The sequence below is a fragment of the Neurospora tetraspora genome (assembly GCF_033439725.1).
Source record: "Neurospora tetraspora strain CBS 560.94 chromosome Unknown B0H65scaffold_1, whole genome shotgun sequence".
NCBI lineage: Eukaryota > Fungi > Ascomycota > Sordariomycetes > Sordariales > Sordariaceae > Neurospora > Neurospora tetraspora.
The window spans coordinates 6,584,121-6,609,389 of NW_026944383.1; the positions used below are offsets into that span (position 1 = coordinate 6,584,121).

At 54.1% G+C, this 25,269-nt stretch overlaps 10 protein-coding genes across 10 annotated transcripts; 7 read left to right on the top strand and 3 right to left on the bottom strand.

Moving 5' to 3' along the window:
• Positions 1–2,062: 2,062 nt before the first annotated feature.
• On the top strand, positions 2,063–4,148 carry B0H65DRAFT_453089 (uncharacterized protein). Its single transcript, XM_062826131.1, has 4 exons — positions 2,063–2,279; positions 2,349–2,962; positions 3,132–3,617; positions 3,724–4,148. The coding sequence occupies exons 2-4, from the start codon at positions 2,439–2,441 to the stop codon at positions 3,815–3,817; spliced, it is 1,104 nt and encodes a 367-aa protein (XP_062687171.1). The 5' UTR covers positions 2,063–2,279; positions 2,349–2,438; the 3' UTR covers positions 3,818–4,148.
• Positions 4,149–4,317: 169 nt separating this feature from the next.
• Positions 4,318–6,854, top strand: B0H65DRAFT_453091 (eukaryotic translation initiation factor 3 subunit D). The gene is made up of 3 exons (XM_062826132.1): positions 4,318–4,689; positions 4,778–6,023; positions 6,090–6,854. Exons 1-3 carry the CDS (start codon positions 4,458–4,460, stop codon positions 6,385–6,387), a joined length of 1,776 nt encoding a protein of 591 aa, XP_062687172.1. The 5' UTR covers positions 4,318–4,457; the 3' UTR covers positions 6,388–6,854.
• Positions 6,855–7,115: 261 nt separating this feature from the next.
• B0H65DRAFT_58461 (DNA repair metallo-beta-lactamase-domain-containing protein) lies at positions 7,116–10,695 on the top strand. Its single transcript, XM_062830903.1, has one exon. It carries the CDS (start codon positions 7,211–7,213, stop codon positions 10,271–10,273), a length of 3,063 nt encoding a protein of 1,020 aa, XP_062687173.1. The 5' UTR covers positions 7,116–7,210; the 3' UTR covers positions 10,274–10,695.
• Positions 10,234–11,888, bottom strand: B0H65DRAFT_453100 (uncharacterized protein). Its single transcript, XM_062826133.1, has 3 exons — positions 11,538–11,888; positions 10,846–11,096; positions 10,234–10,750 (listed from the first exon to the last, which is right to left on the bottom strand). Exons 1-3 carry the CDS (start codon positions 11,549–11,551, stop codon positions 10,713–10,715), a joined length of 303 nt encoding a protein of 100 aa, XP_062687174.1. The 5' UTR covers positions 11,552–11,888; the 3' UTR covers positions 10,234–10,712.
• Positions 11,889–12,546: 658 nt separating this feature from the next.
• B0H65DRAFT_414041 (histone acetyltransferases subunit 3-domain-containing protein) lies at positions 12,547–14,879 on the top strand (the record flags this gene model as incomplete). The annotated part of the gene is made up of 2 exons (XM_062823883.1): positions 12,547–13,060; positions 13,138–14,879. 2 exons carry the CDS (start codon positions 12,547–12,549, stop codon positions 14,877–14,879), a joined length of 2,256 nt encoding a protein of 751 aa, XP_062687175.1.
• Positions 14,880–16,171: 1,292 nt separating this feature from the next.
• Positions 16,172–17,115, top strand: B0H65DRAFT_58422 (uncharacterized protein). The gene has a single exon (XM_062830890.1). It carries the CDS (start codon positions 16,467–16,469, stop codon positions 16,941–16,943), a length of 477 nt encoding a protein of 158 aa, XP_062687176.1. The 5' UTR covers positions 16,172–16,466; the 3' UTR covers positions 16,944–17,115.
• A 311-nt stretch (positions 17,116–17,426) lies between these two features.
• Positions 17,427–18,639, bottom strand: B0H65DRAFT_58570 (mitochondrial thiamine pyrophosphate carrier 1). Its single transcript, XM_062830932.1, has 2 exons — positions 18,472–18,639; positions 17,427–18,373 (listed from the first exon to the last, which is right to left on the bottom strand). Exons 1-2 carry the CDS (start codon positions 18,555–18,557, stop codon positions 17,458–17,460), a joined length of 1,002 nt encoding a protein of 333 aa, XP_062687177.1. The 5' UTR covers positions 18,558–18,639; the 3' UTR covers positions 17,427–17,457.
• Positions 18,640–20,631: 1,992 nt separating this feature from the next.
• On the top strand, positions 20,632–22,375 carry B0H65DRAFT_58580 (uncharacterized protein). Its single transcript, XM_062830936.1, has one exon. The coding sequence runs from the start codon at positions 20,778–20,780 to the stop codon at positions 22,068–22,070; it is 1,293 nt and encodes a 430-aa protein (XP_062687178.1). The 5' UTR covers positions 20,632–20,777; the 3' UTR covers positions 22,071–22,375.
• A 221-nt stretch (positions 22,376–22,596) lies between these two features.
• Positions 22,597–24,662, top strand: B0H65DRAFT_453106 (manganese and iron superoxide dismutase). Its single transcript, XM_062826134.1, has 2 exons — positions 22,597–23,112; positions 23,476–24,662. The coding sequence occupies exons 1-2, from the start codon at positions 22,857–22,859 to the stop codon at positions 24,165–24,167; spliced, it is 948 nt and encodes a 315-aa protein (XP_062687179.1). The 5' UTR covers positions 22,597–22,856; the 3' UTR covers positions 24,168–24,662.
• On the bottom strand, positions 24,240–24,662 carry B0H65DRAFT_58583 (uncharacterized protein). Its single transcript, XM_062830938.1, has one exon. The coding sequence runs from the start codon at positions 24,540–24,542 to the stop codon at positions 24,312–24,314; it is 231 nt and encodes a 76-aa protein (XP_062687180.1). The 5' UTR covers positions 24,543–24,662; the 3' UTR covers positions 24,240–24,311.
• Positions 24,663–25,269: the final 607 nt, after the last annotated feature.

Consider the following 25,269-nt stretch of genomic DNA (forward strand, 5'->3'; position numbering starts at 1 on the left):
AAAGGTCATAACTTCCTTCCCAAATGGAATCACAAGTGTAGTGCCGCAATTTCCAAGACCCGCACACAGATGGCCAACAAAATTCCGACGGGAACTTCTCCTCGAACCTGGCGCTCCAAGTCACACTCCAGCTCTTATCTTCTCTGCTGCGTATTCCACTGGTCCCTGGTCACTCGGCAGCTATCCCAACTATCCAGAACTTGATCGACTTTTGTGCCCCCGAAGACACACAAAGGTAGGAGCTGAGCCACACTCCTTTTCGACATATGACTGACATTCCATTACGAGTACGCAGAGAACGAGGCAAACAGCTCCAAATCGAAATCGATTGAAGGTCCCTCTCCCGACATCCACTTGAAATGCGCCGAATGTGCTGTGGTTCGTCCCGTCCCGTTTGTTGCACTTGCGCTGGTCCCAAGCCGGCTTCGCTTCTCGCCTTAACTCCCGTCGCTCCAAAGCCGCGAATACCACTTCAAAGTCGGCATCTGCGCCCTGGAAATTCGTACATTGCGCTTGTTTTCCATGGCAGTGTCGAAGATGAGAACAGGCCCATCCTGGATGTGATTGCCAGATATTGAGGTTCAAGCAAACTTGTCAAGAGCAGAAAAGCACAACCCAAGCGGGCTTGTTGATCTTTAAGAGTCCGGGGGCTCCTGTCCAACAGCTACAGTGGGTAACATAAAAAAACGCCCAATTGTGTTTTTCCCCGCAAAAAACGCCAAACTCCCCACATTGATACAGTAAGAAACAAACCAATTCAAAAGATATTAATAGGATTCAACGGTCCAGGCCACCTACGCCAGTGTTTGTTGGTGATGATGGGCCATTCAGGGGCATCAACACAGTGGAGGCTTGCCAAGCACGGACGCCATGTCAAATCGACGATCAGGGCGAACCGCAGAGGACGACCTGGATGGGCTGAAGTCTCACCTACGGTGGGCAGCTGGCTGTCATATCAAAAACATACAGCTTCAGCGACTACGGCCAAGCAAAAGCTTCATGTTTGCAGTCACTTGCCGGCCCAACCTTTTGGACATTTCAAAGAGTTCGTCGGCCAACCCGGAGTGTTGGCAAGATCTACACACGTTTTATCCACCACACAGATTACACACTGTTGACCTGCGTCTCGGTTCACTATCATCTCTTTTAATCTTATTATTGCTATCGGGAAACCCCGTTGCTTGGTGTTTGGTTACCTTTCGGTTGCTCTGAAGCCCAAATGCGGAATAGTGTCGTGGCATAGGCTGTCGGCCTTACGCGCTTGCTCATATGGGAGTTGCTTATTCCGATATTATGTGTGACACCGTGACCGCAGCCTAACTTGAAATGTCAAGTCAATAATGGTAAGATACTCGGCCCCCATGTCTCCATTCAAAGCGCGAACGACGACAATGGAACTTTCCTCGCCTGAACTCACTGCAGAGAACTTCATCCTCCTCATCTTCTCTCATCTGTGGGAATCGGACCTTGCTACGCTCAACGGCTACTAAACAAGCGTCACCGGGACGCTGCTTCTACCCTTGCCCTCGTCGAGTTACCCGCCATCACTTCTAGGACCACTTAGACTACATCCTCAACCTTCCAACGGAACCGCGATCCAATCCACGACGCCTTGAGTCGAGACCCTCTTCAACACCTACGGGGCAACCTGTTTTCTGTTTTTTCAAATCCCCGAGGATAACAAGGCAGCCAAACAAAAGGAAGTCTGGGAACGACGTCCTGAATGAGCCGTCACAACTGCAACCTTATCTTCCTCGCTCGTGTCCCGACTTACTAGATTTTTCAACCTCGCGCTTATTCGAGGTCCGTCAAGGCGAGCTGCTTCTCAGGTGAGATTTTCCGTATGATTCCTCTCGATACCGTGCGCTATACAAACACCTCCGTTCCGCCTTTGCCGCTTAGTGTACCGCGATCCAAGGTTCCGAATAGCGATTGTCTCACAATGCAAGCGCGGTCGTTATCTTGAGCGACTCAATCTTATCTCCCAGAAAGCAACAGTTCGGATCTGCATGGAAAGCTGAAGTGTTAGTCGAGAATATCTGCTGATTTTTGGTTCGACGATAGCCGCGTACCCCGCCAACCGCATCAGTTCATTAAACACCAAACACTATCCCGTTCGGACCTATCGCGATATCTCCACCCTGCCACTATGACTTCTTCACTGCCTCTCCAACCACTCGCAACGTATGCTGAGGATCCTCACTCTGGTCCGGACAGCAACCCTTTATCCACTCTGAATCTTGAAATTCTTAAGAGTCTCTCAGACAAGAAAACGAGAGGTGGGTAGCAGTTATCAATATGGTCGCTATTTGTTGATACAGACCGGGCTGATTGTTTCGGGTGTATAGATGGTCAACCACCGAAAAGGCGAGGCCCTAAGCCAGACAGCAAGCCAGCACTCACACGACGCCAAGAGCTGAACAGACAGGCACAACGGTATGCTTCTCCAAATGTCCGCCAAAGCCCAGATATGTGCTGACTTGTTACGAAGAACACATCGCGAACGAAAAGAGCTATACATCAAAGCTCTCGAAGATGAGGTCCTGCGTCTCAAAGAAATCTTCAGCACCATCGCACAAGATAAGGAGCGTCTCGCCGAAGAGAACCGGCGCCTCAAAGCCAAGCTAGCCCAGAACGACGCGGCCGGTGATCCAATTGCCGCCGACACAAACTTCTTCGACCAAATGGTTAGCAGTCCAAGTGGCCCGAGTCTTGGATACACTTCCAGATCCAGTATATTGGGCAGTGGAAGCTACCTACCAGGGCCAGCATCCAGCCAAACGAGTGCTCCTGGCTTCCCATCACCACCACCATCGACGACGATGACTTCGCCGGTTTACCGCCCACCCCCTGGAGGACCGAGAGACTTCAACACCATTTTGGGAGATGGCGCAGGTGTTCTGGCACCAAAGAGGAATCCAGATATGGATTATGATCAAGCCGGTATTGATTTTGTATTAACGTACGAGTTCCCACCTCTTTCGAATCCCCATCAGTAAAAGACAAAGGAGAAACGGACATTCGTGTGCGTGCGTCTTCAATGTTGGAGATTTCGAAAACATTCCCTCACACGAGAGTAAAGGGAAGGGAAAAAGCAACTAACAAGTGCCCCTTGGTTCTACCTTTCTTAGACTCGAGCGCCCATGCATGGAACACATGACATGGCTACTAGAACGAGGTGCCGGCACCGAAGATAGAGCGCAGCGACAGCCCTGCGGCCACGCACTCATGGCTTCTTGTCCTCCCGAGCCTTTCTCCGAACTATCGCCAGAGAGCCCTTTCGGGTACGCCAACATGCCGAATTTAGCCATTGGCGGGAATAGCAGTGGCGACGGCGGTGCCAATACGCCCATCGGGCAGCAGCACGTCCACGCTCATGCTCACGGTCATCCCCCGATGCCTACTAGCATTAGTGGTGGTGGTCAGCGCACATGGGAACTCAGTAAGGCCGACTTGGCTACACTGCTCGACCTCAGCAAGCGACTGGATCTCGACGGGGAGATCACGCCTGTCATGGCGTGGGGAATGGTCCTCGCTCATCCGCGGCTTGCGGAGTTGCAGCTGGAGGACTTTGCGCGGCTGTCCGAGGAGTTGGGGAGCAAGGTTCGGTGTTACGGGTAAGTTCTGCCTCTCCCTCGCCATCTGTGACCGAAGTGCTTTCATTGGTCTTTGTCGAAAGTCAAGGTCCGATTTGCTAATCGCTTCTCTTTGGCGTGGTTGTAGGTTCGGAGCTGTGATGGAGGAGTTTGAGGTTAGGGATGCGCTCGAGAATCTGTTTTCGACAGAGCCGGATGGAGGGGTTTTTGAGGATTTTTGAGAAGGAGATCGATTGGGCCAACTCGGTGAATTTGGGTATTAAGGAAAAGAGGATGGTGTTCGGACATTCAAGAGCTGGCCCTGCCGAATATGATAGCTGGTCAGGAAGACTGAGGAAGAGGCCTTTGCAGGTGTCTTTCCGTGAACGCGGCGTTTATACAATCTAAAATACCCGTTATCACTCGAGCTCTGTCAGATAATCCAATCTGGGGCATCATAATGTTCAAGACTTTGGAAAAGAACATGGAAGAATAATACTAGCAACGGCGGGCAAGGTTCAACAGGGGATGTCAAAGAAAGATGTTCCGGAAATGGTGACAACATGAAGCTGCGCTTGCTAGGTTGAACACGGTGAACCTGCTCACCTGCAATGCGCGGGTTTGATTGGCCACAGCCTTCTCGGTGAACCCCATGTCCGCTACGGTAAGGAGCTCGCGGGAGCCCCACAGCACACAATAACCCCACCCTGCGAATTTCTGAGTTTTGGGGCAATTTGCTGCACGGCCGGACAGCAGAATTCCACAGCGAGACAGCCCCGGCGAATTCGAAGCAACCCCTCCGAGTCCTGGGTCCTCTTTTTATTTTATCTTTCCAACTTACGGATTCCGATATCGTTTCGTCACCCACACACGACAGCAACCATGACGAACCCTACTCCCGGCCTTTCGGGCCTCGTCGACCTCATCGACTCCCTCCCCGACCTGGGTGCCACTTGGGGCCCCGCCGTCACCACCGAGACCACTCTGAATGGCGTCCCCTACGCCCCCTACTCCAAGGGCGATAAGCTCGGTCGCATGGCCGACTGGACTGCCGACTCCAAGGACGGCCGTGACGGTCGCGGTGGCCGCCAGCAGTACAACAGGAACTTCCGTGGTACGTTATCCTACCCGGTCTCTGTCCTTTCCATGACCCTTTCGAGCTTTGGATGGGAGCGATTATGTTTGCTAACTTTCGACTCTAGACCAGCAGATCTACGGCGCCGGTTCCACCTCCATCTTCGCTCCCCCCGTCGCCGAGGACGAGTCTTCCTTCTCCGTTGTCTCCAACGTCAGGGATACTGGCAAGACCCGCTTCGGTCGTGGTGCTGTCTTTACTAGAGGCCGTGGCCAACGCGGCGGTGCTGGCGCCCAGGCTGGCAGGGGTGGTGGCCGTCAGACCTTCCAGAGGACAGGTCGCGGTGGTCAGCAGTACGGTGGTGGCTACGACGGTGGCCGCGGTGGCCGCCAGAACACTGGTGCTCGCGGTCGTCGCTTCGGCTGGAAGGATTATGACAAGCCCCAGCGCAACCGTGATGCTTCGATCAACATCAAGGGTGACTGGAAGCTGATTGAAGAGATTGACTACAACCGTCTCAGCAAGCTCAACCTCGAGACCGACGAGGGTGAGGATGTCGATGACTACGGTTTCCTCTACGCCTACGACCGCTCCTACGACAAGCCCGTGGTCAAGAACGCCGAGCGCAGGCTCACCGCCATCGACCGTGCTGCCTACAACGTCACCACCTCTTCCGACCCCGTCATTCAGGAGCTCGCCGAGAAGGACGAGGCCACCATCTTCGCCACCGACAACATCCTCTCCATGCTCATGTGCGCTCCCCGCTCCGTCTCCCCTTGGGATATCGTTATTTCCCGCCAGGGCAACAAGGTCTTCTTCGACAAGCGCGACAACGCCGCTCTCGACCTTGTCACCGTCAACGAGAACGCCGCCGACGCTCCGCTCGACGCTTCCGAGGGTTCCAAGGATGGCATCAACCAGCCCCACGCCCTTGCCGAGGAGGCCACCTTCATCAACCACAACTTCGCCAACCAGGTCGTCGTCGAGAACGAGTCCGAGAAGGTCAACATGGCCCACGAGAACCCCTTCTACAACGCCTCCGACGAGAACGTTCCCCCTGCCTCCAAGGCCTACAAGTACCGCCGCTTTGACCTCTCCACCAGCGAGGAGGAGTCCGTCTTCTTGGTTGTCCGTACTGAGATCGACGCTGTTCAGAAGAACGCCACCGACGGCAAGAACCAGCTCGTCACCGTGCACGCCCTCAATGAGTGGGACAGCAAGGCCCAAGGAGCCGGCGGTGCCCTCGACTGGAGGACCAAGCTCGCTTCTCAGCGTGGTGCCGTTGTCGCTACTGAGATGAAGAACAACAGCTGCAAGCTCGCCAGGTGGACTGTCCAGTCCATTCTCGCCAAGGCCGACGTTATGAAGCTTGGGTAAGTTTTGCATCATTGCTACCATGATGATAAAAACTCGATACTAACCACTTTTACCCCCGATAGTTTCGTCTCCCGCGTTAACCCCAAGGTCAACGACAAGCACGTCATTCTCGGCGTTGTTGGCTGGAAGCCCAAGGACTTCGCCAACCAGATGAACCTCCAGCTCTCCAACGGCTGGGGTATTGTCCGCACCATTGCCGATATGTGCCTCAAGTCCGAGTCTGAGGACGCCAAGTTCGTCCTCGTCAAGGACCCCAACAAGAACATCCTCCGCCTGTACGAGGTCCCCGCCGGCAGCCTCGACGAGGAGGTTGAGGAGTTGGACCAGGTCGAGGAGGAGGGTGAGGAGGCTGAGGAATAGAATACCTTTGGGGGTATGAGACGGGAGGCTATTGCTGATGAGGAATAGAAAGCCGCCATGATGCAAATTGTGTGGGAAGATTATGAATATGTGGGGATCTGAGCAAGTGCGATATGCTCTCCCCGGAAACGATGGGAAGCGGAGAATAAAAGCAGTTTTATTTTTCATTTAAAGAGCGTTTTTTGCTACTTGTGTTTCAAGGTATACGGTTGGTTTCTTTCACGGGCGTTCATGAACCAAAATTGTCACTTATGGCAGGACTTTATTGGTTGTCTTGAGAGGAAAGCTTGTCTACGTTGACGAGACCTGACACATGGGTGTGGCTCGCGTAGCGTACATAGTCCAGGTACTATGCAGCGGCTTATGATAGCAGGGAAATACCGGTAGACAAAGGACTCCATAGTCTTCAGAGTATGAAAGAATAGCCGATATTTGGGTAATGAACAACATTCGTACATCAATTCAACCGTTTTGATTTTAGTATTCCTTTGTTACAGGAGCACTTTACGCTCACGTGACTTCGCGACGCATTTTGGCGTTTGTCGCTTGCTTCACTCAGATTTGCCCCTCGCGTTCTTTCCCGCGCCCGTTTGCTGCCCGCTTGCAGATGCATGTCTTCGCCACTACACCTGAACAACCACAACCTCGGTCAACCTGTCCCCTCTCCTCATTCCAGAACTATCAACCCCAGCATCTCAATCGCCAACATCCCTTTTCCATTCAGTTATATCAACGACACGCAATCTCCAATCACCTCACCTCACCGCCACACCCATACCACAAAAAACCGCGGCATCAATTCCTACACTAGGAAGCTGGAACCATGCCGCCAAAATCATCATCATCATCCTCCTCCGCAGGGAAACTGACCGGCTCCTCCTCCTCCAAAACTCCCGTCAAATCCGCCCGAAACAGGGGCTACATTACCAAGACGCCTATCTCCTCGAAGCCGAAACCAAAGCCGAATGCGAGTATCTTGAATTACTTCAAGAAGGCGGCGGATGAGACGCTTTTTATTGGAGAAGGCGGGGTTGGGGTTGAGGATTTGGAGGGGGGTGATGAGCTTGAGGTTGAGGGTGAGAGGGAGGGTGAGGGTGAAATTGAAGGAGGTGATGTCAAGGGAGTTGAGGAGGAGAAACGGTTCAATGAGCTCGGGGGGCCGAGTAAGAAGAGGAGGGTCAGTTCTGACGCTGAGGAAGAAGTGAGGGGAAAGAAGGTGAAGGGGGGTGAGGTTGAAGTCAGGAAGGAGGCGGAGAAAGAGGAGGTGAAGCCGCAGAGTGCGAACAAAGAAGAGAAGCTGGCTGTGCCACCGAGTAGTGGTGCGCAGAGCGCAAAATCGGCAAAGAAGCTAAGGAGAGGTCCGTTCTTGGATGATTCGGACGAGGAGGATGATGAGGATGAGGATGAGGAGAAGGGAGCTGCTCATGTCAAGCCTGCGGGTTTATCTGGTGATGAGGGAAGGGAGAAAAGGGAGGAATCAACAGACAAGACGGAACCCAAGCCCTTAAAGGAGGTCACGGATAGGCCCAGAGTTCCGCTGCTACGACAAGAGACATCCGGCGCCAGAGCGGACACCCATACCAAGCAGGAAGAAGAAGACAAAGAATCGGCAAAGGACGACGCAGATCAAGTCGACGAAGACCCACAAGAAGACAAGGAAAATCACGACAACGACCTTCAAGGCGAGGAACTGAGAGAGAAGCGGTACGTGCAGGAGCAAGCCCGGCTCGAAGCAAAAGAGCGAGGGTTTCTCGGAGACGATGATGATTTTGACGAAATGATGTTGGATGATGCTGGATTTATCGATGAGATTGAGGACGATGATGATCTAACGTTTCCCCCGGCGGACCCGGATGCCATTACAGAAAGCTGCCCGATATGCAACGCAAGTCTCGCCGGCGTAACAAGCGACCAGGCCACCGCTCACGTCAACGCTTGTCTTGATGGCAACCCCACGCCACTTCCCCCTCCACCAGTTCCAGCAACAGCGAAGCAACGTGTACCCAAGATCAAGGACGAAAGTCAGGAGAGCACCAATCTCGTGGATGACACGATGACGGATCTCACAGAGGGTAGCAAACGCTTTGCTTCTCGCGCCGCCATTGCCCGCCCAGGACAAGCAAACCCCTTTACCCTCCCAGGCGATGACGATGATCCCAACCGTGGCCCCGATGCTAAACCCAAAAGTAACGGCAGCTCAGCCTTCAGCAAACTAATGTCCTCCCACGCCGAATCCTCCGCCTGGGCCACCGCCGCGGCCGCCGAGTCCGCCTCTAGGGGAATGCCGGCCTACAAGCGAACCTGCCCCTTCTACAAGATCATGCCCAATTTCTCCATCTGCGTTGACGCATTCCGCTACGGCGCCGTCCAAGGCTGCAAGGCCTACTTCCTCAGCCACTTTCACAGCGACCACTACATGGGCCTCTCAGCCAGCTGGGTACACGGGCCCATCTACTGCAGCAAAGTGACCGGGTCGCTGGTCAAGACGCAGTTGCGGACAGCGGCCAAGTACGTTGTCGAGCTGGAGTTTGGGGAAACAGTGCCGGTCGCTGAGACGGGCGGTACAGTGATGGTCACAATGATCGAGGCGAATCATTGCCCAGGGAGTTCGCTGTTTTTGTTCGAGAAGAAGGTGGGCAAGGAAGGGAGGACGCAGAGGATTCTGCATTGTGGTGACTTCAGGGCGTGTCCAGCGCATGTGGAACATCCACTACTGAAGCCGGAGACGCTTGATAAGGTGACGGGGAAGACAAGACAGCAAAAGATTGACGTTTGTTACCTTGACACGACGTATCTGAATCCGCGGTATTCGTTCCCACCCCAGGAGGACGTGATCCAGGCATGTGCGGAGGTGTGCGCAAAACTGGATAAAGGGTTGAAGGATGGGAACGAGGCAGAATGGGAGCGGTTGTTGAGGGTGAGGGAAGGCGGCGGTAATGCAAAGGAGGGAAAGGATGTCAGTCAGTTCTTTGGCTACAACAGTAAGAGAAGAGGGGACGGCGGCATCACATCAAACCCAACACCACCCGAGGAGGAACAAGAAGACACCAAGACCAAACCTCCTCCCAACGCCTTCACCGCCCTCACCTCATCGTCATCGTCCCGCAAAAACCGCCTCCTCGTAGTCTGCGGCACCTACTCCATCGGCAAAGAGCGCATCTGCGTCGCCATCGCGCAAGCCCTCCGCTCCAAAATCTTCGCTTCCCCATCCAAGATCCGCATCACCAAACAGCTCGGCGACCCCGAGCTCTCCGCCCTCATGACCTCGGACCCCCGCGAGGCCCAAGTGCACATGCAAGCCCTCGGCGAGATCCGCGCCGACACGCTGGCCGAGTACCTCGAGCTGCACCGGTCCAACGGGTTCAGCCGCATCGTCGGGTTTCGTCCATCGGGGTGGAGTTACCGTCCCGGATCCGGGTCCAACAACAACAACTCCTCCTCCCATCCCTCCCACCAAATACCACCAGATCTCGACACAGGACCCCCCGCTTCCGTCCCCGTCACCGCCACTCTCCCTCCTTCCTCCCTGCCGATCACGCACCTCCTCCACGGCAACCGGTTCCGGCCCCGTTTCTTCGCGAGGAACGTCGTCCCGCAGCGCGGGAGCGGGAAGGAGGCCATGTGCTTTGGGGTGCCCTACAGCGAGCACAGCTCGTTCAGGGAGCTGGCGCTCTTTTTGATGGCGTTGAGGGTGGAGAAGGTGGTGCCGACGGTCAATGTGGGGAGCGAGGCGAGTAGGGCGAGGATGAAGGGGTGGATTGATCGGTGGGTGGGGGAGAGGAGGAGAGGGGGGTTGGTGAGGGTTTTGCATGAAGATGAAGAGAAGGTGAAAGGGCAGAAGTTTTGGGATGGGAAGGATGGGAGTGGTGGGGGGGTTTATTGGTAGTTTGTGTGGTGGTTTGCGTAAGAGTTGGAGTGTTTATAGATGGATCAGGTTGGCGTCAGTAATCATGGCATCTCTGTTTGTTTGGAAGCTTATCCGGACATTGTGTCTGTGTTGTAATACATGGACCAACACTGTCCTCACTCGTTTGTTCGTTCACCTCACCGCGTTCATTCCTCATCTGGTATCCGTCCTATGTGACACTCTCGGATCCATCACGCTTGCCACGCTTGCCTTGCGGTTTCGCCGGTCACCGCCCTCTCTCTGTAGAGGTAACCTTGATTCCAAAAAATACCCGCCAAAGACTTTTCTCTTCCACATCGTCGTTTGCTTCAGTCGATGAACGAGATCGGTGGTGACAACCTTAGACTGTGGTTGATTTCCCGGTGTGTTTTCCGTGTAATGGTTCTAGATGATATTCCCCCCTTCCCCTCTCTCACACTCAACCCTGCTTAGCCTTAGTAGCCTGGTTTGCCGCCTCTGCCACATTGAAGTTAAGTTAGCATAAATACCACCACCCAGCCCATCCATCAAGTCACCACAAGTCCTCTCATTGATCAAACAAAGAAACATACCTCTCCTCGTAGCATCCTCCAACAACTGAATGTCCACGCTCTCCTGAGGCAAGTGGACGTAACGGACCACGGACCCGCGGATGAACACGTTCTTGACGGCGCTCAGGTGCGGGTACTTGAGCTCTTCGACGACCTGGATGTTGTCGAGCTTGATGTTGAGGAACTGGTCGACGCTCTTGAGCACGCCCCGAATCTGGATGTCGTTCTTGAGCTCGACCGTGACCTCGTGGTCGATGAGGGTTTTGAAGAAGCTTTTTTGTTTGATGTGTTAGCGTGTGTTTGTTTGACTAGATGTTGTAGTGGGTGCTTGAGAGGGAAGGGAGGTGGGAGGGATAGGAAGGAAGGAGGTGAGAGCTGTGAGGGAGGTGAGAGGGTGTGGTGTGGTGTGGTGTGGTGTGGTGTGGTGTGGTGTTTGATTGCCCTGGGATTTATGAGAGAGAGTGAAGGGGTCGATGAGCTCTTGGGGAACGAAAGGGTGGTATAATGAGAAGTGGTGATGTCAAAGTCTGCGGTGGGCTTGGTGTAGACATGTGAAGCAACTCCCGATATGTATCGCGGACCTCGTTTGCTCGGCTTCAAAGCAGCATCACAGCTGGTCAACATAGCGGAGACTTGACCCCACTAGGGATGATGGCTTGATATGATGAACGAACCGAGTGCTTCTCTTGGGTTGGATAAAGACACTATATTACCTGAAGAACAACATGGTGCTGGTATTAGTGTTGCTATGTTACCAAATGAGTGACGAAAAAAGGAAGCAAGATGTTATGAGATGTTGAACAACAGAAGGTGATGGAGTTGTTACTGGACTGTACACGCCAAGGAGACGACTGCCCAACTCGGTGGAGGACTGGAAAGAGGTGAGCTGCGCTTTGGGGGTCCAAGCTTCCATACAGTGGGAGCACAGACCATTTGTTCTGTATCCGCCAAGACCTCCATGTTGCTAAGGTACTGGCAGCTGACAGCCCGGACATGGCACAGTTTGTACAGAGCTGCCCTGCCTCAGAGTGCCAGTGTTGAAGTCGAAGGAAGTGTCCTACCTCTAGGAAAGTGACAGTGTGGCACTTGCCTGTTGAGTGAGACGGCAACGCGAGGAATCACAGGCGCGACACGGGCATCAGTCAGACAGTCACACAAACTCACCGGGAATAGCACTGCAAGGCCCAGGGCAAGGGCAACCTGAACACTTACAACGCAGAGAGAGCGCTACAGAGCAACGGAAGTGCAAGTTAAAAAGGCCCGCCCAGCGCTCTGGCCCAGCCCCATCCATCCCCATTCCCTGATTCCCACACAGGTCAAACAGCCCACCACTCAGGCATTCTTCATCACTCGCGAGCGACAGTCGGGGCCGACAGGGATGTGCCATCTGTTATTGTGCCGTCATTGGATTGTGTATCGACCAGCATCGACCGCCTTTCAGCGAGCGAGGCAGACCGCGACGAGCATCCCTCGAGCACGCCGTGGACGCGGCAGCCTTCCCGGGGCCTGATACCCCTTAGAGAGACATCGACATCATCGCCGTTACCGAGGACCCAGAGCAGCCAGCCCCCCCAGACCCCCGAGTCCGGATCCTCTTCCACGGAACCCCCTAAAGTCCATCCAGGTAGCACACGGGCCGGAAGCCGCGCCAGGATCACCCGTAGTAAGGTGCGCAGCAGCCAAAAAAGCCAGGAGCGCGGGGTTGCCGATTACGCAGCAACAATGCCGCCGCCCTCGGGCCAAAAGGGCAGCCAGAAGGGCACGGGGAAGAAGGGTGGAGCGGGTGTCATGCGCCAGCACCAGCACCCGCGCAGTCGCAACACCACGCCCAGCGCCGGCTCCCCCCAGGTTGCCAGCCTGCCCCCCATTGAGCAGCACGAGACGGCCACCTTGGACGTGCGCTTCGACCTCTTCCGCAACATCACCCACGACGACATTGTCGACCACGCCGCTAACAACACCGCATCGCCCGACTCCAAGAGCCTCGATGGCCTCCTGTCCCGCCTGTCACGTCTTAGCGAGGTCATTGACAAGCGGGGGACCAACTGTGACAAAGGCATGCGTCTGCTCGCCCAGTCCCGCCGCCTCCGCGAGAGCGAGCTGGCCGCCGAGCGCGGCCGCGAGGAGGAACGCCGCCAGAAGGAAGCCGACGACGAGGAGCGTGCCGAGCGCAAAGCCAACAAGAAGAAGCGGAAGGCCACCGAGAACCTGGCCCCGCCCCAGGGAAACAACATAGGTTTGCATCACCCCCAATTGAAATCCTCTGCCTCTGCCTCCATTATTTTATCACTGACTCGACTCTCTTCCCTGCAGAGTATTCTTCCCCAGTCCGCGAGTCCGGAAACAAAGCAAGGAAGCTCTCCCGCGATGACTCCGCCAGCTCTTCCCTCTCGCCTGTCGCCCCCAGGACGCCCTCTGCCATGGAGGCCGACGACAAGACCAAGACCGAGGAAAATGACGACGACGACGACTCCGATGACGACGGCCAACCCCCGCCGCCTGCACGACCACAGGCCAACACTTTTGGCGATGATCCATCTATCTTCCCCGATCCGACCGTCTACGAAATCCTCCCGGTGAAGCCAGGAATGACGGAAGACGAAATCAAGGAGATCTTTTCAGTTGCAGTCTATCCAAAGAGCGACCTGGCCGACATAATAGCCGGCGATCCCCCCGATAAGGACTTCAGCAATGCGAAACCTAGTAACCAAATCAACTTTTCTACTTTCAGCACTTATGTCGAACCATTTTTCCGACCGTTTACAGAAGAAGACCTCGCGTTCCTTAGAGAGCGTGGCGACCGAGTCACGCCCTTTGTCATGCCGAAGCGCGGGAAGAAACACTACACAGAAATATGGGCCGAAGAGGACGGCGCCATGGCCATTGATTCGGCACATGTCAAGGACAAACTGCCCCCCAATCAGCCTCGTGGCAACATAGAGAACATGAACGACGAAATTGCCGAGACAGACAAGCTCTCGGTTGGGCCCATTCTAGCACGGCTATTGCAGACGATGCGGCCCGAGCATCGTGCACCGCCCGCGGAGGAGAGACAAAACGGCGTCAGTGCTGACGGGGATGTTGTTATGAACGGTGTCGATCGTTTTGATTTTGGGGACACTCAACCACAGACAGCGTCGCCCACGGTAAACGGGATTAATGGCACCAATGGAAACGTCAACGGCACAGCTGGACAACCCGCCTCAAACCAACTCCCGCCTGCAACTTTCATGCCCGAGTCCAACAGCGAATCATGGAAGAAAGCCTCGCATCCTAAACTCGATTACTCCCAAGTTGATGAACGTCTCAAGCAAGAGCTACGACACATTGGCTTCCTACCTTTCCCGCCCGATCAAGCCAACGGGACCTCTTCCACATCCAACAATGTCTCGTCATCGAATACGGGCAATAACAACACGTCTTCCACGAGCGGCTCCTCTGCCTCGCATCCCTCCGGCGGTGATCCTGGTCCCACAGCTGCCGATTTCGATGGCCATTACGATGACGAAGTTGCCGCCCGATTACGTCTTCTCCAATCCCGTCTGCACGAGCAGGTTCTTCTTAACGGTGCTCGCAAAGCGCGTCTCACTGAGCTTGTTAAAGAGCGCATGGCGTTCCAAGAGTACCAGACCATTCTTGAAGACCTTGACAGCCAAGTACAAGCAGCCTACCTCAAACGGACCCGTACGATGGGCAAGAAACCGAAGAAGGCCCGGCCAGGTGCCGCAAAGGATGGCGCCAATGCGAATGGCGGGTCCGGGACGCCCGGCCCAGGCGGTGCGGCAGGCATGGCGAGACCGGGCATTGGAGACCTTACGCGCACGCTCATGGAGCGTAGGCGGAGGTGGATCGAAAACATGGGACCGCTTTTTGAGGATGATGTCCCCCCTTCGGAAGATATGAGCCCAGCGGCGAGAAGAATTAGGGGCTCCAAGCTTATGAAGGTTCCTAGGGTGAATGAAGAAGGGAGCACGATTTTTCCACGAGAAGCAATGGCTGATCTTATCAAGCGGGAGAAAGATTCCTGGGACGACGAAGAGGCTGATGAGGAGTGAGTAGCTCCTCCCAACCACGTTGCCTCCCCAGGCCTCTCGGGTCCTTCCCATCCTCGGGGTCCTCCTGCTCGGGCGTCGTCCCCAAAATCCCACAACCATAATGATGTGGCTGAGGTTGTGGATGTTCGTGGAGATGAGCAATTTAATACATCGGTTGGTCCTGATGAAGAAGAAGGACACGAGAAACCCATCATCTCGGTTGATGAGGAAGAACACGAGCAACTCAGCATATCGTTTGGGTTTGATGAGGAAGAGCACGAGAAATTCAGCATATCGGTTGATGAGGAAGAACACGAGCAATCCAGCACATCGGTTGGGCTTGATGAGAAAGAAGAACACGAGCAACCCAGCATATCGGTTGGGTTTGATGAGGAAGAGCACGAGCAAATCAGCACTTCGGTTGGACCTGATGAGAAAGAACAACACGAGCAACAAAACGGACATAGAACCCAGGTGCGGGACCAACACGAAAACACACGTGAAAACACACGCGAAGACAGGCAAGAGGTCGAACAAGAGGACGAACAGCGTCCTGCAACAGCTTGTCCACCACCAGTTATCCCCAAGGGTACAAAGTGTGAGCGATGCAAACGCAAGAAAATCATATGTACCGTCGATAGACCCTGTCCGCCCTGTATACAGGCCGGAGTTGGAGAGAAATGTCGCTCAGTACCAAAGCCACTCCCCCGAGGCACAAGATGTCAGCGATGCAAAGAAAAAGATTACCGCACATGTACCATCGAGAAGCCCTGTCCGCCCTGCATCAAGGCGGGAGTGGGGGATCAGTGTCGCCCAGCACTAGAGAAGCGACTCCCCGCAGGCACAAGATGTTTGCGATGCCGCGAATCAAACGGCATCTATCAATGTACCATCGAGAAGCCCTGTCCGCCCTGTGTCGAGGCTGGACTAGGAGGTCAATGCCATGCAACACCTCGTGTCCCCAGGGGCATAAGATGCCAGCGATGCAAAGAAGACATCAGCTTGTTATGTACCACTGAGAAGCCCTGTCCGCCCTGTATCAAGGCTGGCGTGGGGGATCAGTGTCGTCCAACAGAAATTATGCGCCATGGAACAAAATGCCAGCGATGCAAACGAAACAACCGTCTCATATGTACTATTGAGAAGCCCTGTCCGCCCTGTATCGAGGCTGGCGTGGGAGATCAGTGTCGTCCAACAGAAATTATGCGCCGTGGAACAAAATGCCAGCGATGCAAAGGAAAAAATTACCTCACATGTACCATCGATAAGCCGTGTCCGCCCTGTATCGAGGCTGGCGTGGGAGATCAGTGTCGCTAAGCACCAATGGAGCTGGCGCACGAGAATTCGCCCGCGTTGTAAGAAGAAAAAGGCGTCGACTTCAGCGATAAAGGGCCGTGTTCTGTCGTGAGAAAGTCTGATTCACAACTTTGGGTAAAGATCCTGCCGAAACGCCATCTGGCCGAATACTGAGAACAATAAGTGGTTACTAGACTGGTTGGTTAAATCAATAACTAGGAGGAAACCGATCGGCTCAGTCACTTCTCTTATTTCTCCTTTTTTTTCCCCCTTTTTCTTCACTGGATAGACCAAGGTTGATGGAATTCGGTTATGATTTTCTTACCACTGGTCTGTACCACTATACCTACTCGACTATCATCGTCGACTATTTCCCACCCACCCTGTATTACTGAACGGTGTTTGTCTTCTTCTTTTCTTCCATTAGTGTACTTGGCCTCTCTGTTTTTCACTTTCAATTTTTCTTTCTGGGTTTGGGGAGAGGCTAGCAGCCGTGGTTTTCCAAGCATGATGGCGTTTTGGATGGTACAAAATGGCGTAAAAAGGGAAGGGAAGGGTACGGTAAACAGGCTGGTGACTACTACTGATTCTAGGTTTAAAGAGGAGGCAGGTTATCCGTCAGGTTTTATCGCGGTTATGGTTTGGGATATCGTTACTTTGGAGTATCACGAGTTAGGCGACAGTACTAAGTACCGAATCTATATCTTACTGTGGTTCCGAGCAAAAGAAAAACCCCCCTGCCAGGTACCTGGCACGGACCACCACGGCCAAAATTTCGGGGTTGTGTAAGGTTCGGTACTTACCCCGCCTATTAAACTTACCCATAACACCAAGTATGTGGCTCTATTCCATGATACAATGGGCACTGATATGACTTACATCGTTCTCCTTCACGCTCGAAATTTAGCAAGGAGTGTCATTAGTGCGGTTCCTTAACACATCCGTGATGCTCCAAGTCCACTCCCTTATTTCCACAGTCTGTCAGATTTATGGAAACATCTGAGAATTTGAAATTAACGAAGATAGTTTCAAACGCCTTGCTATGACCAGATACGCTATCTCGCTATGTATGCATAATTATGTATGAGTTCCGTCTACACACAAATGGCTATGACTTCAGCCACCTGCCTGTTGTAACTCCAAATCCCAGATTTCCCATCAAGAAAAAAAAAAAAAAAAAAAAAGCCAATCCAGCGCCTTTGCTTGCTAACTCACCGCGCTATCTATCAAGGTACCTATAACGCGTCCGCTGTCTGCCGGCTTTTAACTCTAGCAAAAAAAGACCGTTCCATGAATCAAGATCTCACGCCCCTTCCTCCTCCACCGGACCAACCGCTCCAAGCCGAACATAAAACCTCAAAGCCCTCTCATAAGTCCACATCGTAACCGCGCTCGCCGGCGCCGCCTTAAACAAGCTAACCGTCAGTCCCCTATACAATCCCCTCACCCCTTCCCTCCTCACAATCGTCCCCACCGTCTTTATCATCCCACCATCATAAACGGGGATATTCTTATGCACATACAACCCCCTCGTCGGGCCCTGCACTTGTATCCTTTTTCTCACCAAATCCAACGGAAACGTGCCCGTCTTGGCTACTACGCTCGCCACCACGCCCGCCACCGCGCTCCCCGAGCTGTAGGGTAGCTCGAGGTCGGAGAGCGCGGGGCGTAAAGTTTCGTACACGCAGAAAAACATGCCCATGTACGGGATGATTTGTGCCAGACCTGGCCCCAAGCCGCGGAAGTAACCGGTGGCGCCTTCGGAGGTGTAGATGTTTTTGATCGCTTGTAGAAGAGAAGGGTAGACGCGCTCGACGCCTTGCGCGGCGAAGCGTGTCCTTAACAAATCGAGGGGGTAGGTAGCTGCCGTGGCGACGCCGCCGGCGGTGGCGCCTGCCACAAAAGATTCGACTGATTGGGGCAGTTGTTTGTTTTGTTCTTTGGGAAAAGCGGTTTGGAGGAATTGCGTGATGGAGCGGTAGGTGGTGAACTGCACGGCGGCGTACGAGACGTAGAGAAGCTCGGCGGGGATGTTGCCCTTCCAGAGACCGGTGAGACCTTCGGTGCGCAGGATGTGTCGGATTGTAGGGAGAGTGCCCTTGTAGATGGGCCCGCCGCCGATGATTTCGGCGCCGCGCTGGTGGATGAGCGGGTCCGAGAGGGAGTGGTGTTGCAGCTGGAGGCGGATCTTGACGACATCGAGGGGGGCGATGACGAAGCTGTTGGGAGGAGGCACGGGGAGCGTTAGTAACGGCGGTTGGGTCAAAGACTTTCTCGGATGATGGCTTTCAAGGTAAGGGGGTCGTGATGGACGTACCGAGAGATCAAGCCGGCCGTTGCGCCGGCGGCCGTCACCTGGAGGCGGGAACCCTCATCCTTGAGGCGTTCGGCCTTGCCAGACATTCATCCAGCACGCGATACGGCGGATAGACGTGGAAGTGGACGCCCGGTAAACGTGGGCTGAGCGATGCGTGATCAACGACCAGTCGGTATTCGAATGCGGGAGAGCGGCCAAGCTAGAGCTGACGTAGGGCTACTGCTACCGTGCAGACTGCTGCGGGGAGCGTTCAGCGTGTTGGGGCTTCGGTGTTCGGATGTCCTGACGGCAGTGCTGTGCGCCTTGCAGTGGTATCTTTGGAGATGGTGCTTCGTGTCAAGTCTATGCGGTTCTTTCGGTGTTCAGTTTGAGATTCATGATAAGCGAAATGTAACTGCGAAAGACGGCATTGGGAGTGGAAACTGAGTGATCTCATTGGAAGGGCAAGCGCGCCAAGCCTTGAATCTTTTCGCGTCGATGTACAATCCCTTTTACAATCGATACCGTGACGTCTACAAACGGCTTTACAAACGGCTTGTAAGACGGCGAATTGATAACGCACAAGGTCCGTGGATTGAATCTCGATCAACGCCTTATCTCGCTGAGAAATGTCCGTAGTAAACACATTCTAGAAGAGCCGCAGCATATATGTAATGCAGTTGGGCTTAGAAACGGAGATGCTGTAGCTAAATGGGGCGTTTAATGCTGCAGCGCAATGCTTCTATGTACTCTGCCTCGACGTACGTGCTAGGCATGCATCGAACACTTCACTTGTCCATGTGGCCAAGGTCTTGTGATCTCCGTTGCTCTTGCAGACTGACGGCAATGACGATGGCTCGCAAGGCGAAGTCTTGTTCTTCTCTCCATGAAGAGGCGCTGACTAGCTGCCGCAGTGTGAGACACCATGAGGCATGAGAATGGAATGGAAAGGGGAGAGTCGTTCTCGGTGAGTGATGACGGCAGTGACGACATTGTTCAACTCGGGGGATCAACAGGGGTGCCACGCGGTCAGCTCAGCCTTGTTGTTCAGGAAGCAGCAGCAGGCCTTGCCATCATTTTGCAGAAAGAATGTCTTGAGCTTTGATTTTTTGTTGTTGCACTGGCTAACGTCCTGTCGTGTCCTGTGTCGGGTAAACGGGAGCTGACAGATCAAGATGAGTCGATATGAAAAATTACTGTCCTACACAAGGACTGATACCAAAGCATACATCATTCCTCGACATGAGTCGATGTGACCCTTTGGCTTACCTGTGAGAGCATTATCCCTATGGGGCAAGCAGGAGTTGATGATATCGGCGTCGGTCGAGCGGTTGTAAGACGGAAAAGGGGTGAAGAGAGAGAAAAAAAAAAAGAAAGAAAGAACACGGCCCGTTACCACGATCCGGTCTCCCAATACTACCGCCGTCTCCTCCATCCACATGCTAATCAAAAAGATAAGTCCGGAATCGAGGCTCTTGACAGCCAAAAAGTTCACCGTAGCATTGCCATGTCTTGATTGGTTCCATCCGCCCGAAGGTTGCTACCCAGCAATCGCTACCCCACTATTTCCTTGAATTGGCTAAAGCTTCCACTGCTGCTCCCCAGTTCTCCAGGTACGTACCTGCCGACGGATGCACCCCAGTGTTGGAGATGTGTGAGAATGTCCACGTCCGCTCAATGCACGGGGCCCCTCCAACTCTTGCGGTTCACGAGATGGACTCCCGTTCCCCGTCATCTCCATCATCCCGCAGCAACTGGCAGCAGGGCATCCCGTGAGCCGGTGGGACATTTGTTCATCCACGGAGTCTGTTATATCTCGGCATCCCATACCCTCCGTTCTCTCTTTCATCCCGTCTTCTTTCTACTATTCTTTTTTTTCTTACCGTTATTTCCAAGTTACGACTTTGCGTCTTCACCACTTCACTTGCTTGCCCACCAAGCAGAAGCGCTGCACGTCATCTGCAGCAACAATACCTCCGCCCAAGCCTCACACATCACCAAACCCCTTTCCATCCGCAGTGCTTGCAGTGCATAGGGCCCGGACTGATCTGGATACTTCTTCCTGCCTACTTGCAAGGCTTAACCCTCCGAGCCACGCATCTTTATACACATAATCATCGACGTGTGTTGGGCTCCGGTGCAGGTCAACCATCGCATGTGATTCACTTTGTTCGCCGCCAAGACCAGTGCTATAAAGTCAACTGGGCCCCTCTGAGAGCTGTCATACGATTGTCTTCAAAAGTATCACAAGCAAAGCTTCAGACCCCGCATCAAACACACATTACAACCTTACCTTCACTCTCACTACGGCAACAACAAAACCTACCATGGCCATTGCAGCAATGACTTCAACCAGTATCACCTCTCCGGATATCGAGAGCCTCGTGAGGCCTGTCCTCTCCGCCCTACCAGGAGCGTCCGCCTCGACCGAGCCAGCTACAACAGTACTACCCCTTCTTTCGCCCATTCTCAGACAGCGAGTACAGCTTCTCTCCGGCTCCAGCACAGATCCATGGATCCGTCTTCTTACCTATGACACTTCCAAGGTGTCCAGACTCACCGAGATCGCCCAAAGTGGTAGTCTGGATCCCCATCCGGTATCGGGAGAAGTGGAGATGGATTGGGATTATGACGTCCACATCAAGTACAGGAGACTTGACCAGGAGACACTTCAGACCCTCGTGGTATTGGGAGAGTTCGACCTGTTTGTTCGTCTTGTGTACTGCGTCAACGACAAAGACGGCGGCGGTGACGGATGGCGTGTAGGCGAGGTCAGCGTGGCCAGCGATCCTTCTCCCCTGGAATCTTTCGGAGGTTATTCCACACTCGATGAAGCCGAGAAGGCGTTCAAGGCCCAACAAACCTCCGTGACAGAAATCAAGCCCGTTGCGCAAGTGTCCATCCAAGCTGAGCCGGTCGAAGAAGATGACGACGACGATTACTGGGGCCGGTACGACGCCACGCCTTCCCAAACGCCGGGCCAAGGCCGCTCTCCTGCACCGCCGTCTTTGGGCGCCGGCCTCAACACTCAAGCGCCCAACCCCTTTGAGCGAAGCGCATCCGCTGAAGATGCGTACTTCGCCCGGTACGAATCTGTGCAGCCAGCCATGGACCCCCATGATCCGGACGAGGAGGCTCTCCAGGGCGGAGCTGTTGGCGGTGGTGCATCGCTTAACGGTCTTCTTCTTCGCCGGTCTCCGTCCCCACAACGACAACAAGTATATGAGCCTCCCGTCACTAGCTCCGCACCAGCGCCGCCGCCATTGGGTCTGAACGGAGACGGCAACGGCGGTTACGTCCCATCTCGATCACCTTCCGACGAGTCCGGCTCCGGGTCGTGTGGCCGGCGCATGTCCCAGGCGGACGAGGAGAGGACTGAAAGCATTGCTCATCCGCGCCCAGCCAGTAGCGCCAGCTCGAACGGATCCCGTATGGTCGCCAAGCTCGAAGAGACTGCGGAGGCTCAAGATCGTGTCGAGTTTGGTATTAAGCAGCACGTGTCCAGGACGATTCGAAGTCTATTCCAGTTGTCGCGCGGCGCGGGCATCGGTCGTGAAGAGTTCGAGCGGATGGTTAGGAACGAGCTGGATGTTCTTGCGATGGTGGAGGATGACGTTTGAATAATGAACAGCGCGAAGAAGGGAAACTGGGAAGGGAAATCATCCATTCAGTCAAAAGGGTGCCGGTGTTCACTTTTTAGATTCCTCATGTTGTTCGGGATACTGCATCATCAGGTTGTTTTTGGCGTCCGGTACTGGTGGGGGAGTCCGTGGAGGCGGTCCGCCTCGTGGTTCTTGTTGGTCGTTCGGAGTTCAGGCAACGGTGTTCAAGGAATATGTTAGCAATAGCGTTACGGAATATCAGTTAGAGTACGATAGTAAATCATAGCAAATATGCATGTAAAAAAAAAAAGAAATGATGTCCAGTATCTATAGACCATCGAGAGAGTTGAAGACGAAGTGATTGTGAAAGCCAAAGACGGAACTCCGGAATTGGCAAAGAGCTACCCCACCAAGTACGTACCTCTCTCTCGTACACAGGGTTAGGGTCAAACATGGCTACTCCGCGTGGACCGTGAGGCTGCCAGCCGCCAGTTCGTCCCAATGATTGGTCCCTGCTCCAATGGCCGGGTCCTTCCGCAGCGGAGCAAAAAAAGTCTCGAAAGTCGCGTCCCACTTTGACGGTCTTCCGGGGTTGATTGCCCGTGTGTTTTGAAGTGCGTCCGCCGGCAGTCCGTCCAGTCTTGAAGTCGTCTCCGTCCGTCCTCAAGGTCCCCCCACCCACCGTCCACCGTCCACCTCCCCCGACCGAACGACCGGCCGACCTTCCCTCCCACCGAACCTTTCCTCCGAACCCCGGACCGTTTTTTTCTTTTACGGAGAAAAAGACCAAACACAACAGACAAAATGATCGGCTCCATGGGTCTAAGGATACCCCGTGCGACAAGCTCGCTCCTCGGCCGTGCTGTCAACGCCGTCGCCACCAACCAGTCTGCCGCCGCCAGCATCGCCGCCCAAAGGAGATGGCAGCACTACCTTATGCCGCTCCGCGACAACTTCGAGCAGAAAGGCATCCCCAACTTCCTCAGCCCCGGCTCCATCAACATGGCCTATACCGAGTACCAGACCTACATCTTGGAGAAGCTTAACGCGCTTGTAGCAGGTACGTACGGATGAACATACAACACAGATGCTTGTTTGTCTTGGGATGTTGGTGTGCCAGGGTTGTCATATGGCATGGCAAGGCATGGTATGGAAGAAGAGCAGGTTACGCGTGAAGATTACGGGCTGCGGGGAAGCGGTATACTTGGGTTGAAGACGCCACGACGAGCTGCTGTTAGCCTGGATGGAAGGGGAGGAATTCGCAGTGGTTTGGGCGCAAAGGAACAAGAGGAGGAAATAGAAGGAAGGGGACTGAGATCAAGTCGACATGGCTTGCCTCCCCACCAAGAGCACATCACCTATCGCGCTGCAAGAGAGCTATCTAACTAACAAACCACCTTACTTACTTCTCGCTTCCAAACAGGCACCGACTTCGAGCAAAAAGACACCAAGTCCATCGTCCTCGCCACCGCCCGCGACCCCGAGCTCGCCCACGTCTTCAACCACGCCTCCATGGCGCACAACAACCACTTCTTCTTCGACCACCTGTCCCCGGCCCCCGTGAAGATGGGCGACAAGCTGTTCTATCACATCAACGAGAACTTCGGCTCCGTCGACACGCTCCGCGACGAGATGATCGGCACCGCCGTCTCCATGTTCGGCCCCGGTTTCGTCTGGCTCGTCCGCACCCAGCTTCCCGGTCAGCCCGTCGCCCTCCGCGTTATGGCCACCTACCTGGCCGGTTCCCCTTACCCGGGCGCCCACTGGCGCCGCCAGGAGGTCGACGCCCAGACTGCCATCGGCAGCTCCCCCCAGGGATTGGCCAACGGCCAGCGCTTCCTCGAGCGCAGCGCGGCTGGGTTCAAGGGCAACAGGCTCGAGCCTACGGCTCCCGGCGGCACTGATTTGATCCCGATCTTGTGCCTCAACACGTGGGAGTACGCCTGGCTCCGCGAGTACGGAACCGGTGTGGGTGGTATGGGTGGTAAGCTGGCGTATGCGCAGAGCTGGTGGAACATGATTGATTGGGCTAAGGTCGAGGAGGAGGCCAGGCTGGAGGCTAGGATTTTGACGGGTGGTGATAGCTCTGTTTCGCCTCTTGCTTCCGTTTTGTAAGGAAGAGGAGGGAGGAGTGGGGAACTAAAGTAGGAAGCGAGGCGAGAGCGTGAAAGCTTGAGCTTTGACTTTTTGGTTCTGACTACTCGAGACTACTGGTTCATCAATTCTTACCTGCCGCCGCCGCCGTCGGTCTGCCGGTTGTTACCTTGTCCTGTTCGGTCTCTGTTTGTGAGACAAGAGAAGAGCGAGTGGAAAAGGGATGCGATGGCCGGTTATACGGTTTCTGTCTAACTTTGTGTATCTGTCTGTGTATATGGAACCCGGGGAAAATTGGGAAATGTGTTCTGTACGATAGGATAGCGTGATGGTGGGGCTGGCCGGAAAAAGAGAAAGGAAAGTAAAAACCAACCAACCTTGACGACTGTCATTCATGTGTTCACATATATCATCATTGAACGAAGTCGTTGCGGAAGAAGGAAGCCATATACCTGCCAATTGGAGTATATAAACATGCAAGATACGTACAAAGCTACAAACGTCGAACGAAGCATTCTACAATCACGACAGGTTCTTACATAACACCCCAATCTTCGTTGCTCACTAGACAACGCTGCCTTGTAGCTCTTCAAGAAACCTCTACGAATCTTTTTCTAGAGTTACAGTAGTGCAATCCGATTCCGTCTTCCATCCTATCTATTCCTGCCATCCATTCTAATCACCCTCACTCAGCCGCTCGCTGTTACACACAAGCTCTTTACTAACGTCAACCTTTTTTACACAATCATTAGCAACCAAGGTGCAAGAGCTTTCAGGTAGTAAGATACTTGAGCAGTTCCGTTGCCAATTTTTGTCGTGTTTGTCTTTACAATCTCAGCTTCCAGCTTCCAGTTTTCTTGAGCTCTCGGGCTCTCTGTCAGCGATGGCCACGGATTAACTACCTAGTGACTACCGACTGTGAGATTGTCAGACGCTCAGACTGTGTCAGATTGCTGGCTTCTTCTGGTTGAGGGCGAGGCTGAGACTTGACTGTTTCGTTTCGGCGCGGTAACTACGGTAGGTAGGTACGTAAACCGAGCACGAGTGACTGACGGGAGAGTAGTGTATCGGTGTCCAGAATTGCCATGCCATGTTATGTCTTGTCTTGTCTCGTCTCGTCTCG

What these genes read in the sequence shown, in the direction of transcription:
- B0H65DRAFT_58422 (XM_062830890.1), top strand. Translation starts at nt 16,467, where the DNA reads ATGATTTTCTTACCACTGGTCTGTACCACTATACCTACTCGACTATCA.
- B0H65DRAFT_453089 (XM_062826131.1), top strand. Translation starts at nt 2,439, where the DNA reads ATGCTTCTCCAAATGTCCGCCAAAGCCCAGATATGTGCTGACTTGTTA. An exon ending in GGTATTGATTTTGTATTAAC is followed by an intron (nt 2,963 to 3,131) that starts GTACGAGTTCCC and finishes TACCTTTCTTAG; the next exon opens with ACTCGAGCGCCCATGCATGG. An exon ending in AGCAAGGTTCGGTGTTACGG is followed by an intron (nt 3,618 to 3,723) that starts GTAAGTTCTGCC and finishes GCGTGGTTGTAG; the next exon opens with GTTCGGAGCTGTGATGGAGG.
- B0H65DRAFT_58461 (XM_062830903.1), top strand. Translation starts at nt 7,211, where the DNA reads ATGCCGCCAAAATCATCATCATCATCCTCCTCCGCAGGGAAACTGACC.
- B0H65DRAFT_453106 (XM_062826134.1), top strand. Translation starts at nt 22,857, where the DNA reads ATGATCGGCTCCATGGGTCTAAGGATACCCCGTGCGACAAGCTCGCTC. An exon ending in GCTTAACGCGCTTGTAGCAG is followed by an intron (nt 23,113 to 23,475) that starts GTACGTACGGAT and finishes GCTTCCAAACAG; the next exon opens with GCACCGACTTCGAGCAAAAA.
- B0H65DRAFT_58580 (XM_062830936.1), top strand. Translation starts at nt 20,778, where the DNA reads ATGGCCATTGCAGCAATGACTTCAACCAGTATCACCTCTCCGGATATC.
- B0H65DRAFT_453091 (XM_062826132.1), top strand. Translation starts at nt 4,458, where the DNA reads ATGACGAACCCTACTCCCGGCCTTTCGGGCCTCGTCGACCTCATCGAC. An exon ending in GTACAACAGGAACTTCCGTG is followed by an intron (nt 4,690 to 4,777) that starts GTACGTTATCCT and finishes TTTCGACTCTAG; the next exon opens with ACCAGCAGATCTACGGCGCC. An exon ending in GCCGACGTTATGAAGCTTGG is followed by an intron (nt 6,024 to 6,089) that starts GTAAGTTTTGCA and finishes TACCCCCGATAG; the next exon opens with TTTCGTCTCCCGCGTTAACC.
- B0H65DRAFT_453100 (XM_062826133.1), bottom strand. An exon ending in GGAGGATGCTACGAGGAGAG is followed by an intron (nt 10,751 to 10,845) that starts GTATGTTTCTTT and finishes TCAATGTGGCAG; the next exon opens with AGGCGGCAAACCAGGCTACT.
- B0H65DRAFT_58583 (XM_062830938.1), bottom strand. Translation starts at nt 24,542, where the DNA reads ATGAATGACAGTCGTCAAGGTTGGTTGGTTTTTACTTTCCTTTCTCTT.
- B0H65DRAFT_58570 (XM_062830932.1), bottom strand. Translation starts at nt 18,557, where the DNA reads ATGTCTGGCAAGGCCGAACGCCTCAAGGATGAGGGTTCCCGCCTCCAG. An exon ending in ACGGCCGGCTTGATCTCTCG is followed by an intron (nt 18,374 to 18,471) that starts GTACGTCCATCA and finishes TCCTCCCAACAG; the next exon opens with CTTCGTCATCGCCCCCCTCG.